Source organism: Talpa occidentalis, unplaced genomic scaffold (assembly GCF_014898055.3).
Source record: "Talpa occidentalis isolate TD23 unplaced genomic scaffold, MPIMG_talOcc4v2.1 talOcc4.3, whole genome shotgun sequence".
NCBI classification, from domain to species: Eukaryota; Metazoa; Chordata; class Mammalia; order Eulipotyphla; family Talpidae; genus Talpa; species Talpa occidentalis.
This window is the reverse complement of record NW_023603184.1, coordinates 104,010,427-104,023,762: the sequence shown is the minus strand read 5'-3', so window position 1 is coordinate 104,023,762 and position 13,336 is coordinate 104,010,427. Positions and strand designations below refer to the sequence as shown.

The 13,336-nt window shown below is 33.2% G+C and overlaps 1 protein-coding gene across 2 annotated transcripts in view; it reads left to right on the top strand.

Moving 5' to 3' along the window:
* The window catches only part of SP3 (Sp3 transcription factor), a 48,692-nt gene extending 37,416 nt beyond the window's left edge, over positions 1–11,276 (top strand). For both annotated transcript variants that reach the window (XM_037523561.2, XM_037523560.2), the window contains 3 exons: positions 1,008–1,200; positions 5,638–5,834; positions 9,547–11,276. In XM_037523561.2, coding sequence (XP_037379458.1) covers positions 1,008–1,200; positions 5,638–5,834; positions 9,547–9,863 — 707 coding nt within the window. In that variant the 3' untranslated portion in view covers positions 9,864–11,276. The remainder of the gene's footprint in view (positions 1–1,007; positions 1,201–5,637; positions 5,835–9,546) is intronic.
* Positions 11,277–13,336: the final 2,060 nt, after the last annotated feature.

Genomic DNA, 13,336 nt, shown 5'->3' with positions numbered 1-13,336 from the left:
CCTGTCTTTGCCTCCACCTGTACTTGCTTAGTATTTCCTGTCTCCATCGAGAACACATCTACCCTGGGACCTAAGCCACAGTCCCCTGTTGTCATTCTCTCCACCCACCCCCTCTGTTCTTGATTTTGGTTATTAGATAAACTATTTTAAAATTTAAAACAGGATTTTTGCTTATACACTTTTTTCATTAATACAAATTCAATGCATTTGCTTTTCAAAACTACTTTTTGATTGTTTTATGGGGATCTATGTTTTGTTAAAAGACGGTTATATTATTTGTTCTAAATCATGTGTTGTTTCTTTAAAAAAAAAAAACAACATAGGAAATGATGCTGTATCACTATCAATATATAAATAAAGATGTCTGATTGCTAAGAAAAATGGCATGACTGTCAGTGTCCACTCTTCTTCACCATTGCATGCTCACTTTGTTTCCCAGCCTGGTTTATAGTAAAACTCCTTGAAAATAGAAACAGTCTTTCCTCCTTTAACCACATTTCTCAGTGATGTAGTATTTGTAGATATTTATTAATGATTAAATTTAAAGCTTAAGTTTGAGCAACAGTTTTAAGTGAATGGCACCTTCTTTTGCATTCACATAGTACCTACTCTGGATAGGCAAAATGCATGCAATTTGTGAAAAAGAGAAAGCTTACGGCCGTTAGAATTTGTTCCATTCTGAACTGACAGTAGGAATTAAACAACTCTAATTGAAGTTTCAGTCTACTTTCAGTTTGTGACTCAGACTGCTCAAAAACAAAATGATTCTTTTTTTAATAATAAACAAGCTCTCATGCTGCCTTAATGCCCATTTTGGCTTAAACTCTAATATTTAGAATGAAATAGATTGTTTTGAAAGAGTAAGCCACAGCAAAGAGCAATGATAATTAAAAACAGATGATTTTTAACTTTTATATAATTTTCACTTTGCTTTGGAGGGTTAGATCTCTTGCTATGTTTTTTGAGCTAGTGGACTGCTTCTCATCTATATTTGTTTTTTTCCTTAGATATTAGGATCAAGGAAGAAGAACCTGATCCTGAAGAGTGGCAGCTCAGTGGTGATTCTACATTGAATACCAATGATCTAACACATTTAAGAGTACAGGTGGTAGATGAAGAAGGGGACCAACAACATCAAGAAGGAAAAAGACTTCGGAGGGTAGCTTGCACCTGTCCCAACTGTAAAGAAGGTGGTGGGAGGTATGCATACATGAAACATAATTTTTTTTTAAGAGTGCTAATATCGCCTAATTTTATTAAATACTGCACATCAGTGTCACTTTATTGTGGGAAATTGTCATTACATGATCATTTTGTGTGTATGTTTGTATGAATGTGGCAGAAAAAGAGAACAAAATACATGGAATAAATTTTCATACCCAAAACAAACAAAAATCAGTTTGCCTTAAAAAAAATCTGTATAACAGGTACTAATAATTTTCACTAGGAATATTAATAGTCATGGTTCCTTTACCACACAACTTTGAAACATAAAAAGCAAAAACTAATAGAACTCTAAAGGCATACTAACTGAATTCCCAGTCATAGTGAAAAACCTGTAACACACCTCTCTCAAAAAATGCACTTTAAATAGACAAAATAGCTATTAATGTAATGAACTTTAATAAAACATTTTTATATACCTTTGTTTTACACATTGACGAGCCCATTTGCAATAATAGTAATGACTAATAACTGCTGATAACATTGAAAGTTTATTGTGTTTTAGACAGTTTTAATTAGTGAGGCATTGAGAAGTTGAATGACTATAATGGGCATGCACAACTGGGATTTGAACTTTTTTTTTCCTCTGGCCTTCACCATTTATACTGTACTGCCTTCTAAGTAGATTTGTTTTTGTGTCTGATTCTTAGATATTTGTATTTATTCAGTTAATTGAAATTTTGAAATACTTTCAGTCAATTTAAATAAGTGTGGTGTTCTGGTTAGGTAATAACTTTGCTGAAACGTACTCTCATTTTAAGAGGAGCTTTCAAGGTAAATTGGTCATGAAAGTCTTACCTAATTGAGGGTCAAGACCCGGCTTATGTTTTACTTACTCTTTTCTTTAAAATGAGTATCACTTAAAGTCATATATATTAGACTAACATATGCTCATAAAAATTCAGAAATAGAAAAGAGTATTTAAAAGAATACCAAAATCTTGCCCCACTTCAAGATAACTATTCTAATGTTTTTCTGTATGTCCTTCCAGAATTTATTTTAAAGTAGAATCGTATTCTTTTACATTTATGCTCTTATTTGAAGAAATTTTGTGACCATATTTCCAAGTGTATACTGAGTCTGCATCAATTTTTTTTTTTGGTGACTGTATAGTATTTTATGGTTATAGAAGAACATAACATCTTTTGTTGGGAGTTGTCATAATTCTTACAGATCTTTGCATATTTGTCTGATTATTTCATCAGTATTAGTTTTCAGCAGTCGAAATGTATCTTTTATTTATACACCCATCAGTGGTATATGATGAGCATCTGCTTCCCCTTATCCTTGCCAACAATGAATTTTATCATTTTTAAAACTTTTAAAAGTCTGACAGTTAAAAAGTAATGCCTCAATATTGTTTTACTTACTATATTTTTTGTTACTTTGTGAGATTGAGCATTTTTTGGCATGTTATTTTGCTATTTTAAAATTTTATGCATTATCTTTTGTGAATATTTTAGTTTTCCAGTTTTACATTGCACTTTCAACTTTGTATGTCAGTAGTTTGCATATGCATTGTTACACAAGTAGAGAAAGAGTTCCATCACTTAAGTTTGCAAACTTTATTTTAAACAAAATATTAATTGAATCACTTGTTCTAAGCAATCAAATTGAATTCCTAAGGGGGAAAAACATTGTTTCTTGGAGAATTCATTTGAACAGCTGGTTGTAGCATGACAATTGCTGCATTAATGAATAGGAGCATAGCGTATATATAAATCTGAAATATTTGAAGTGCTTTGCAAACGTGAGAATAGGAACTTTACGTTGGCCATTTCCCCCTCAGCCATATATTTTAAAAAAGGAATATAGGCAAAGTGTCCTCTTTAGAAAACTAAATTTTGTTTACCTTTTTTGAGCAAGGTGTTAAATATAATTAAAGATTAAAAAAATCAAAGGTTAAAAATTAAAGATAAAAATAGTTGGGACATTTAGTATTAAACAAAAGCAACATTCAGAAACTTTCTAATGCAATATACAAATAATTTTAATGAAATAAATTCTAAAGGCATCAATTGTATGTAGGTTTTGTATAAATTAAGCCTTGGACCTTATTTTACAAATTAACATATTTTGTGGAATCTGTTTTCTTCTCTGTCAGCGTTTCAGTGTGTGTTCCATTTTTCTCATACCAAGCAAAAGAAAGACCTGATTTATTTAGTTTTTCTTAATCCTTCTACCCAGAACTTAGCTTTATTTATTCTGGGTCACTCTTATCCTGGCATTATTAAATGGTGGGAACAAATTTAGGCACTCAAGAATAGAAACTTAGAAGTTGTTATTTTTTCCAGGTTATAGATTATTAGTGGTTTGATTATGTAACTCAAGAAGAATAATTCAGAGTTAATTAACTCTTTTATTACCTGAAGTTTGTTGAGAAACTCATGTCACTTCTTTTCTTTCCTTCACATCACATACCATAAAATCCATATCTACTCCACCTAGATCTATTGACTAAAAATTCCTTTTTAAAAGGAAATTGGACTTGGTTATTGGGCTTGACCTTTAAAATCAATGCACTTGTGTGCACACCCCTGTGCCCATTTCTGTGCCCCTGTCCCATTTTCAAAATGACAATAATTAAAATCTTTCCCTGTCTTCTAGGTTCTTTGAGAAGTAGATTTGTTGTGATTTTATGCTTTGTTATTTCTCTCAAGCTAGATTTTGCTAGGTTGGTAAAATAACACTTTTGAGTTTATAAAACCACATTAATTCACCTGTGTGTAGGCTTAGAAAAGAGGAAAGAAGTCATGAGTATAGATGAACTGAATTGGGTTCTCTGTGAAATTGCTGTGGTAAATACAATATGTAAAATTGGTATGTATAATAGTAACCACAGACAGTTTTTTCTTTGGGCTATTTAAAATAATATAAAAAGCTAAATTAAATGGAAACAATATTGGCTTTAGTTGAGGCTTTGACATTGCAGGTGAGCCAGAAAAACCTGTTTCACTCAGCTTAGCTCTTTTGTAGAAATTGGGGGTGGACTGGAGCAGAATCTAGAATTGTGTTAGGTTATAACATCCTTGCCCTTGAGACAACAGCATGACTCCTCCTTGTCTTTACTTATGCTATTCCTCTGCCTGGAATGCCTTCCCTCCTTTCTATCTAAATCCTACCCACCTCTTCCATGAAGCCTTCTCTAACTACTGGAGCCCCATTGATGTCTCCTTGTTCAGAACACCTATGGCATCTAACAGCCAGCACTGCACCGTTTAGCACTGTTTGTCCTATGGCAATTTCACATGCTACTGAGTGTGAGTACATTAAAATATAAATGTGGGGAAATATGCATTTTTCCATTAAAATTTGAAAACAATAGGTGTACAGTATACAGGAGGATTTGTAGGCTTACGGAAGGTTATAGGCTGGCTATACCTAGACTGAGATTGGGGGGAGGAGGGGAAGTTGGGGAGTCTTCAATGTAAATCTCAGAAACATTGCAGCCTTTATATTATGATCTTGACGATCACTGTGTCCAAATTGACAAGTTTTTTATAAACTCAAGTTATTTTTATTCTATAACTAGCCTATTTTTTTTTAAGCTTTGAAATAACATTCTCTGTAGTGTTTAAAACAATTTGAATATCTATTCTGGAATCAAGGAAGATTTTCTTCTTGCTTAGACTAAAATACCTCTTCACCCATCAAAGCATATCTTCTAAACCCATTCTTGGTATCAAATACTAATATGTAACAAATGTTCAGTTTCATGATGTGGAGAAAACTATATTTTGTTACATCCCTGATGTGTATGATTTTGTATATCTTTGCATGGTTAATAAGAGGAAAATTTAACTATAAAGGTGATTTTTGACTTGTATTTCATATAGTGCTAAGGGAGCTAAGACAATAGCTCTGTTTAGATTTTTTTCTTTGATTTTCTGCAAGTCAGTGTATATTCAGAATATGGCTATACAAATATATGATTAAATACGCTGTAAGTCGTGTTAATTTGAAGTGTGCTAAGGTGCCTATCTACTTTTTAAATTGTACCGGATAATAACTGCATTAACTCTTGGTGTATTTTACTTTTTATACTAGCTGACGTGACTTTGAATAAAGACCAGTTAATTTCCCGTACAGTTAATTAGGTTGGACCAAAGTTTAGAATTTGTGAATGGTTCTGATAGATCAATATTTTATTATACTTTATGTGTGAAATTGTTACTTTAAATGATATGATTTGTGAGCATATTTACATTTGGGCAGCAATCACATTTATTCTGGAGTAAAATTAATATAAAACATGTTTGAGATGCATAAATTTTCATTTAAATGGGTTTGGCTTCTAATTGACCTTACGGTGAGAATGTCTTCTACTTGAGATTCAACACAGGGATATATGATGTAAGTGATAATTTCATTTGAATATTTTCATGTAAGTGTATTATTCTCTGTGTTTTTTAGAGGTACCAATCTTGGGAAAAAGAAGCAACATATTTGTCATATACCAGGATGTGGTAAAGTCTATGGGAAGACCTCACATCTAAGAGCTCATCTGCGTTGGCATTCTGGGGAGCGCCCTTTTATTTGTAACTGGATGTTCTGTGGTAAAAGATTTACTCGAAGCGATGAATTACAGAGGCACAGAAGAACACATACAGGTTATTAATATTTACTTTTAACCAAAAAAAAAAAAATTATAGGACTGCATACTACCTTGAAGGTTTTTCTTTTTTTTTGTATACCTTACTGAACTGAATCTTAAAATATGTTCAGTTGCACCAAATTTTTATCTTTAGTAACATCAATTTTAAAACACTTTAAAAATCATCTTTTCTTTTAATATCTGAGGTAAGCAAAAGACATTTTATGGAGTAATAATCAGGGTGTTGCTGATGTCAAAACTTTTTCATTTAATTGATTTTACATAGAGTTATATAGTTGTTAATATAGTTATATATAGTTATATAGTTATATAGTTGTGAAATGAACTTGGGGATGACCCAAACCTAAGCCTACCTTAATTTTACTTAGACACGGTTTTCTGCTGCTACTATTTGAGTAATCAAGTTGTTCATCAGTCTATACACTGAAAAATTGAAAAAAGAAACAATGTATTTCTAGAAAGTTTAAAAGGAAAAAGCATGGTGAAATGGAGGGCAGTATGTATTTTTTTTTTTTTTCTGACTGAAGGTGTTCTTTTTTTAATCCTGTTATTTTAGTGATACATGTGACCCTGAGTAGGATCCCCCTCTCTCATGACCTCTCCCCAAACATGCAAGGTAGGACTCAAGATAGAGTGTAGAGTTCTGTCTCACTACAGCCCAGACGTAGAATGTTCCCTCATGGACTGGAGGATTAGTACTTGCCAGGGAGAGGTACAAGAGAAATTAAAGAGTCAAGGTGAAAAATACTTAATTCTTGAGAAATCTTTCCAAAGGGCCTTAGATACTTCGCTGCCCCCTAGAATCTATTTTCTTAAGTATGTTACTTAATCTTTTTTTTTTTTTAAATAATAAATTTTATTTTTATATTCCCCATACAATTGCAGGCCCCCCATTCTGACCCCAATCCCTCCCCTCCCGCCCCCGACCCCCAAAAAGTGTCTCTGGTTCATAGTTTTTTGTTGATTTTGATTTTCACTTTCTTATAGTTATTCATTTTCCTGGTCCCTTATTTAAGTTTTCTAGATTCCTGCTATGAGTGAGACCATCCGGTATTTTTCTTTTTCTTTTTGGCTTATTTCGCTGAGCATGATCCCTTCCAGCGCCATCCATGTTGCTGCAAATTGCATGTGTTTATCTTTTTTGAATGCTGAGTAATATTCCATGGTATATATGTACCACATCTTCTTGATCCAGTCATCTATTTTTGGGCATTTGGGTTGTTTCCAAAGCTTAGCTATTGTAAACAGTGCTGCTATAAACATAGGGGTGCAGGTGTTCTTTGGAATTGATGTTTCTGTGTCCTTTGGGTAAATACCTAGGAGTGGAATTGCTGGATCATATGGAAGCTCTATGTTTAGTAGGTCCAGAAATCTCCACACCGCTCTCCACAGTGGTTGGACCAGTTTGCACTCCCACCAACAGTGCAGAAGAGTTCCTTTTTCTCCACACCCTCGCCAACATTTGTTGTTGCTAGTTTTTTTTAATATGTGCCATTCTCACTGGTGTAAGATGGTATCTCATGGTAGTTTTGATTTGCATTTCCCTGATGACAAGTGATGTTGAACATTTTTTCATATGCCTGTTGGCCATTTGCATTTCCTCTTCAGAGAAGTTTCTTTTTAGCTCTTCGAGGGCAGTATGTATTTTGAAGTTTCTTACATCTGAATTCAACTCCGTGATCTCTGTTAGACTAAGTGAATAAACTGACTCTGCTTTATACCTTCTACATTGGCTTTAAATATTTAAAATAACCGTGAAGTACATAGTAGCACATAAATTAGATCCTCTCGTTTTAGTTTCTATTTCACATCAGGTAGGTAGATAGATGGGCTTATTAACCTTCTTGAAACTGCAGCAAATAGTATAAAAATTAGATAAACTAAAGGTTTTATGTTACAGTTTGCTATTGAGTATGCTGAGATAGATCATTATTGCTTGGGATACAGATGAGCTTATTAACCTGTTTGAAACTGCAGCAAATAGTATAAGAAATTAGATAAGCTAAAGATTTTATGTTACAGTTTGCTGTTGAGTATGCTGAGACAGATCATTACCGCTTGGGATAGTAAGGCATTGTTGAACATAGTATAGACCTTAAGATGGCCCTACAATAGAATTTTACTTAGTGAGTTTGAAAGGCAGGATATAAAAAGAAATAATGTAAAAGGGGAAAATAATGTACAAGTAGGAAACTGAGTTAAAACTACAAATAACTTCAAGGCAGCACTTCTAAGACATTTAATTAATGTTAGGAACACTGTATCTCTGGGGGGGATATAGTATCTGTGTAGTATTTCCTAATCTCCTCTGATCTTGTGTCAGAACTGATATTCTAAGAGAATTTTTGGAAGGTGCCATCCCAGAAGAATAGAATATTATGTGAATAGAACAAGCAAGACACCATTTGACAAGAGGGGAAGATTTTATGTGACACAATTTCTGTTAAGTAGGCTTGAAGTCTTTCAAAGTTAGGTTGTGGAGAACCTAAACTATATAGTTATTTGCATGCTACTCTTGCATCTCCATACTACTTAGTACAATGGTAAAGTTTTGTACTGTAATAAAATTTGGCATTTAAGGAAGATTTGTCTGGCATTTATTTATTGGACTGGTGAGTGAAAGACTAGGATATCACTGCAATATAGTTCAGGCATGGGGGTTCTCATGAGGACCTACATAGAGTGGAGGTGCGGAACAAGAGATAGGTAAGACATTTTGAAGAAGATTACAAGTTTGTTTATTGATGGATTTCTCTCTGGATTCCATTTGCCTTCTATTGCTAGTACTCCTCTGACATTGTAGGTCTCCAACATAATAGAAGCTTACTCTCTCTTTGTATTTTAAAAGGTATTTTATTCATGCTGGGAAATAAATTTAAGCATCAAGTCCTCACTAACTTTAACATCATGTTATATTGAGCTTACTCTTTATTTTTTTTTAAATTTTTTTTATTACTCTTTATTTTTAAAGATTTATTTATGCATATAAGAGCTGGGGTGTAAGCTAGAGGTACAGGGGGGTGAGAGGTTTCTCCAGAGACAGAGTGGGGAGCAGAACAGCCAGATTGACTGAAATATACTGCTGAGGGGGGCAGCGGGTGAGACAGGAGAGGTCTGCTGCGCCATGTGTGTTAGCTCCCTGGCCAGGGAGCAAACTCATGCTGCAGTGGCTGCTGATAGCTTCATAGCGCTGAGACATAACCTCTTGTGCCACCAGGGAGGCCCCTGAGCTTACTCTTGATTATTCAAGCTGAAATCATATCATATTATCGCCATTATTCTTGGAATTACTCATTCTTTTTGAGCCTTAAGTTATGTCTTCAATCTAAAAATACTCTCGTGTAGTTACATTAATTCAGATTTAAGCATTGAAGAATATGTTAATAAATAAAACTACTACAAAAAAGTAACATTTCAAAACAGATAGATCAGCATCGTTGAGATACTTAAGTTTTATGTAATTACTGGTCTATAATAAGTTTGAAGGTTGCTTTTCATTAAGAAGTGAAGATTACAGATTTATTTTGAAGAGAAATAGTCTATGACAGAAATCTTGCATGGGACAAGAGGAAATTATAAAATGAATAAAATTTTAATTGATTTTGCTCCCTTTTCCTGACTGTCATTGTTGTCTTCCTTTCTCAGGAAAGATCAATCTGTTAATACTGAGTTTTAAAAACTAAATAACTTAATTTTTATTTTGACAGGCGAGAAGAAATTTGTTTGTCCAGAATGTTCAAAACGTTTTATGAGAAGTGACCACCTTGCCAAACATATTAAAACACATCAGAATAAAAAAGGTATTCACTCTAGCAGTACAGTGCTGGCATCTGTGGAAGCTGCACGAGATGATACTTTGATTACTGCAGGAGGAACAACACTTATCCTTGCAAATATTCAACAAGGCTCTGTTTCAGGGATAGGAACTGTTAATACTTCCACCACCAGCAATCAAGATATCCTTACCAACACTGAAATACCTTTACAGCTTGTCACAGTTTCTGGAAATGAGACAATGGAGTAAATATTACACAAATACTTATTCATTGTGGTTATTTTTATACAGTAGTGAGAAGAATATTGTTCCTAAGTTCTTAGATATCTTTTTATTGATGTGCAAAAATTTTTGGATTGACAGTAACTTGGTTATACATGACACTGAAATGCCTTACTTTGTATGATATTCCATAGTATATTAAAAATGGTAAAATTGCATGGGTTTTGTAGGTACTTTTGGAATCTAGAGGAAATGAAATTTTACCAAGTTATATAAAGAGAAAATTGAATTTAACAATGCGAATGGTAGTCTAACCAAATGCATCAATCCTGTGTGGTTTAGTGTAAAAATGAGAACGTTGGTATTTATCTATTGTAAGATAAAAAGTTGGTGGGTGAAAGAAATCATGTTATGATAAAAAAAATTTTTGTAATTTTCTTGATGACTGGAATTTTTATTATGCATAACTGACAAATCAAGTTTCCAAGCAAATGTTACCTAGTGTAGGCTTTACTTAGCTTATCAATTTGTCATTTTGAAGCTAATTATTTTAATTAGGTTAACTGTACAATATTTTAAGCATTACTCTTGTAAGATTTTGAAAACTACATTTTAACATGGAACTCTAGGGATAGTCACCTTTTAAATCCTGTTGAAAAGCCATGTTTAAGATTTAATTTGCCAAAATAATGTCTTGTTAATATTCTTTCAATAACGAAGTTGGGCAATATAACCAATGTTTAAAAAAGTTTAAAATGTATAGGCTGGGGCATTGGGTGGTAAGAAAATGTTATAGTGAATTATCCCTTTTCTTGAATATTGGAGGACCAAAAATATAAGGTGTATTGCGTCTTAGCAGTGATTTTTTTTTTTTAATTCAATTTTGTTTTTAAAAAAACCATGTCTGCCAGGGCCTTAAAAGCCATCATGTAAATTACCCGTAAAGTATAACATATGCAAACATAACAAAATCACTTCCATAGTGACGATACTCCAACCATATGGATATTAGTCATAGAAAACTAGAGGTTTTATGATATTTTTTTGTCTTTTTTTTTTTTGTCTAGATAGTCAGTCTGCACTTAAATATCAACCATTTTCCTTCTTTGCTTCCCTTAAAATTTATATGTATCCAGTACATTTAATTGAGAAACATGTTTTTTATTACGCTGTATTTTCTTTTTATTTTTTAATTATTGTTTATATTTTCAATTATTAAAAAATGTACAAAATGAAGTTTCTTCGCTGGTCTTGTAAGAGCTATACAATTTTCCTAAATGTATACCTATAACTGCAGCAGTTCACCTATTTCAAAAATTTGGAATTCTGTTCATTTGTTATTCTTAAGACCACCTCAAATTTAAAGGCTACCTTATTGTACGTTTAAAGTGTATTATAACAGTGTGGTAGTTAATAAAACACTATTTTTTTTTCTTTTGAGTTTGTTGTATTCCTATGTATTTAAAATACTGCAGTGCTGTGGGGTGAGAAAATCTGTGTTTTATTTTTCTTCAGCTTAGCCTTCTCTTTGCATATTCTTGGTTTCAGATACGAGACGATTATTATGAACAGTATGTTTTACTTAAAAAGGGAAGAGTAGAGCCACTAGGTTACTAATCTTTAACCTAAGGATGAGTTTATTAAATAACTTTTGAAAAAGTCGTCTTAGTCCACATTGTTAGTTTTATCGGTGTTATTTTGCAAACATTATATTTTATATCCCTTGTTAAAGCAGTGTAGGATTTTGACTTACTAAAAACTTTAATGAAGATTCTTGAAGGCAGCAACATAAGAAAAGTTTGATAACCATGGCAAGAGTTACTTTAAAAAGGCTATGTTTTTAATTTCTAATTATGATAAAGGGTAGGAAAAAAGAAAAATTAATATGAATATGACTGTTCTAGATTTTAAAAGTCCAGTTTTCACACATTTACAGTGGGAGTGAAGCTACCCATTGTTTTTTCCAGACCCAGTCTGACACTGTCAGTAATATCTTTGAATGCATAGGACAACTGTAGATACACACATGAGCATAGGCAGAGTTTTTCTAAATGTAAGATTAAATATTGTGAGGGCCTCCCCGGTGGCGCAGCGGTTGAGCGCTGGGTTGCGAAGCTGCCCGCGGCCTCTGCGGCGCTGGTTCGATCCCCGGCTGCTCCCCGGCCACCGGAGGAGGGTCCCACATGGTGCGCAGACCTCTCCTGCCGCCCGCTGCTCCCCTCAGCAGTGTACTTCGGTCCTTCTGCCTGCTCTGCTCCCTGCTCTGGCTCTGGTGAATTCTCTCACCCTCCCGCGCTTCTGACTGTACCCAGTGCATGTATAAACCAAACAAACAAATAATAAATAAATAAATAAATAAGACATGCCTCTAGAAAATTAAAAAAAAAAAAAAGATTAAATATTGTGGAGTGGGAAGCATTACTTGGAATTTTAAAGATTAATTAATGGAAAGTATAATTATTTTAAGTTAGACGGATTAGAATTTGAGTCTCAAAAATTCCTTTGGTTATTTTTAGAGTTTATTTTTAAGGATGTATAAAGCAACGGTATGAGCAGGTTACTGAGTTTAGCAAAATACCCATTAAATTTGGAGGGTAAAAAAAGTCTAGAGCATGACAGTATATATATTTTAAAATAATGCTGAAATTTTAGCAAGCTTATAGTTTTTGATCTTTGAATTTCCAAGCATATTTTAGCAGTTCTTCAATGCAATGAAGAAATTAAGTAGTCCTGAAAGTAATTTAAGATTTTAGATCCTTTTCAGTATCCACTAGGAACATACATACAAGTGAATGTTGGATCTTTAACAAGTTACGTTCAGCCTCAGCCTCGGTGAATTTAATGATTTTATATTTAAAAAAATGTTGACTATACTTTAGTAAATTAATGTTTAAAGAATTATTCTGAAATCTTTTTCGTAATTACAACATCCATTAACATGTATACTTTTTCTTAGTATGAGTATACTCTTTAATTGACTTTTGTCAGTTGCTTTATTTTTGTAAAAGCTATTGTTCACACATATTGAGTATATTTACATACAAATAATTCCCATTAGACCATATTCATCTAGTAAACTTAGGTGTTGATTTCTAAATGCAATTTAATACATTTTAGAAAGGTCCACAGACTGGCCTCCATCCTCAGCCTCCTAAAGGAACTGGGAGGGGAGAGAAGGAGAGTGTGTGTGTGTGTGTGTGTGTGTGTGTGTGTGTGTGTGTGTGTGTAAATTTTCTCAAGGGGCTTTGATAAGCACGCCTGGGTTAGAATCACTTTAAAGAGTTGACATAGTATCTCAGTTGTAGTTCAGATCCTAATACTACTCAGTTCAGATCCTAATACTGCATTTTTGTTTCATTAAAATTTTTATTCAATATTTGAAATTTGGTATTACATAAATGATTTCATAACATGACATTTTAAAATATGTTGGCTGTTACCTATTAATATGCAAGTTTTCAGTTTAATTTTGGTAAAAATTGTTTTTAATGTACTATTGA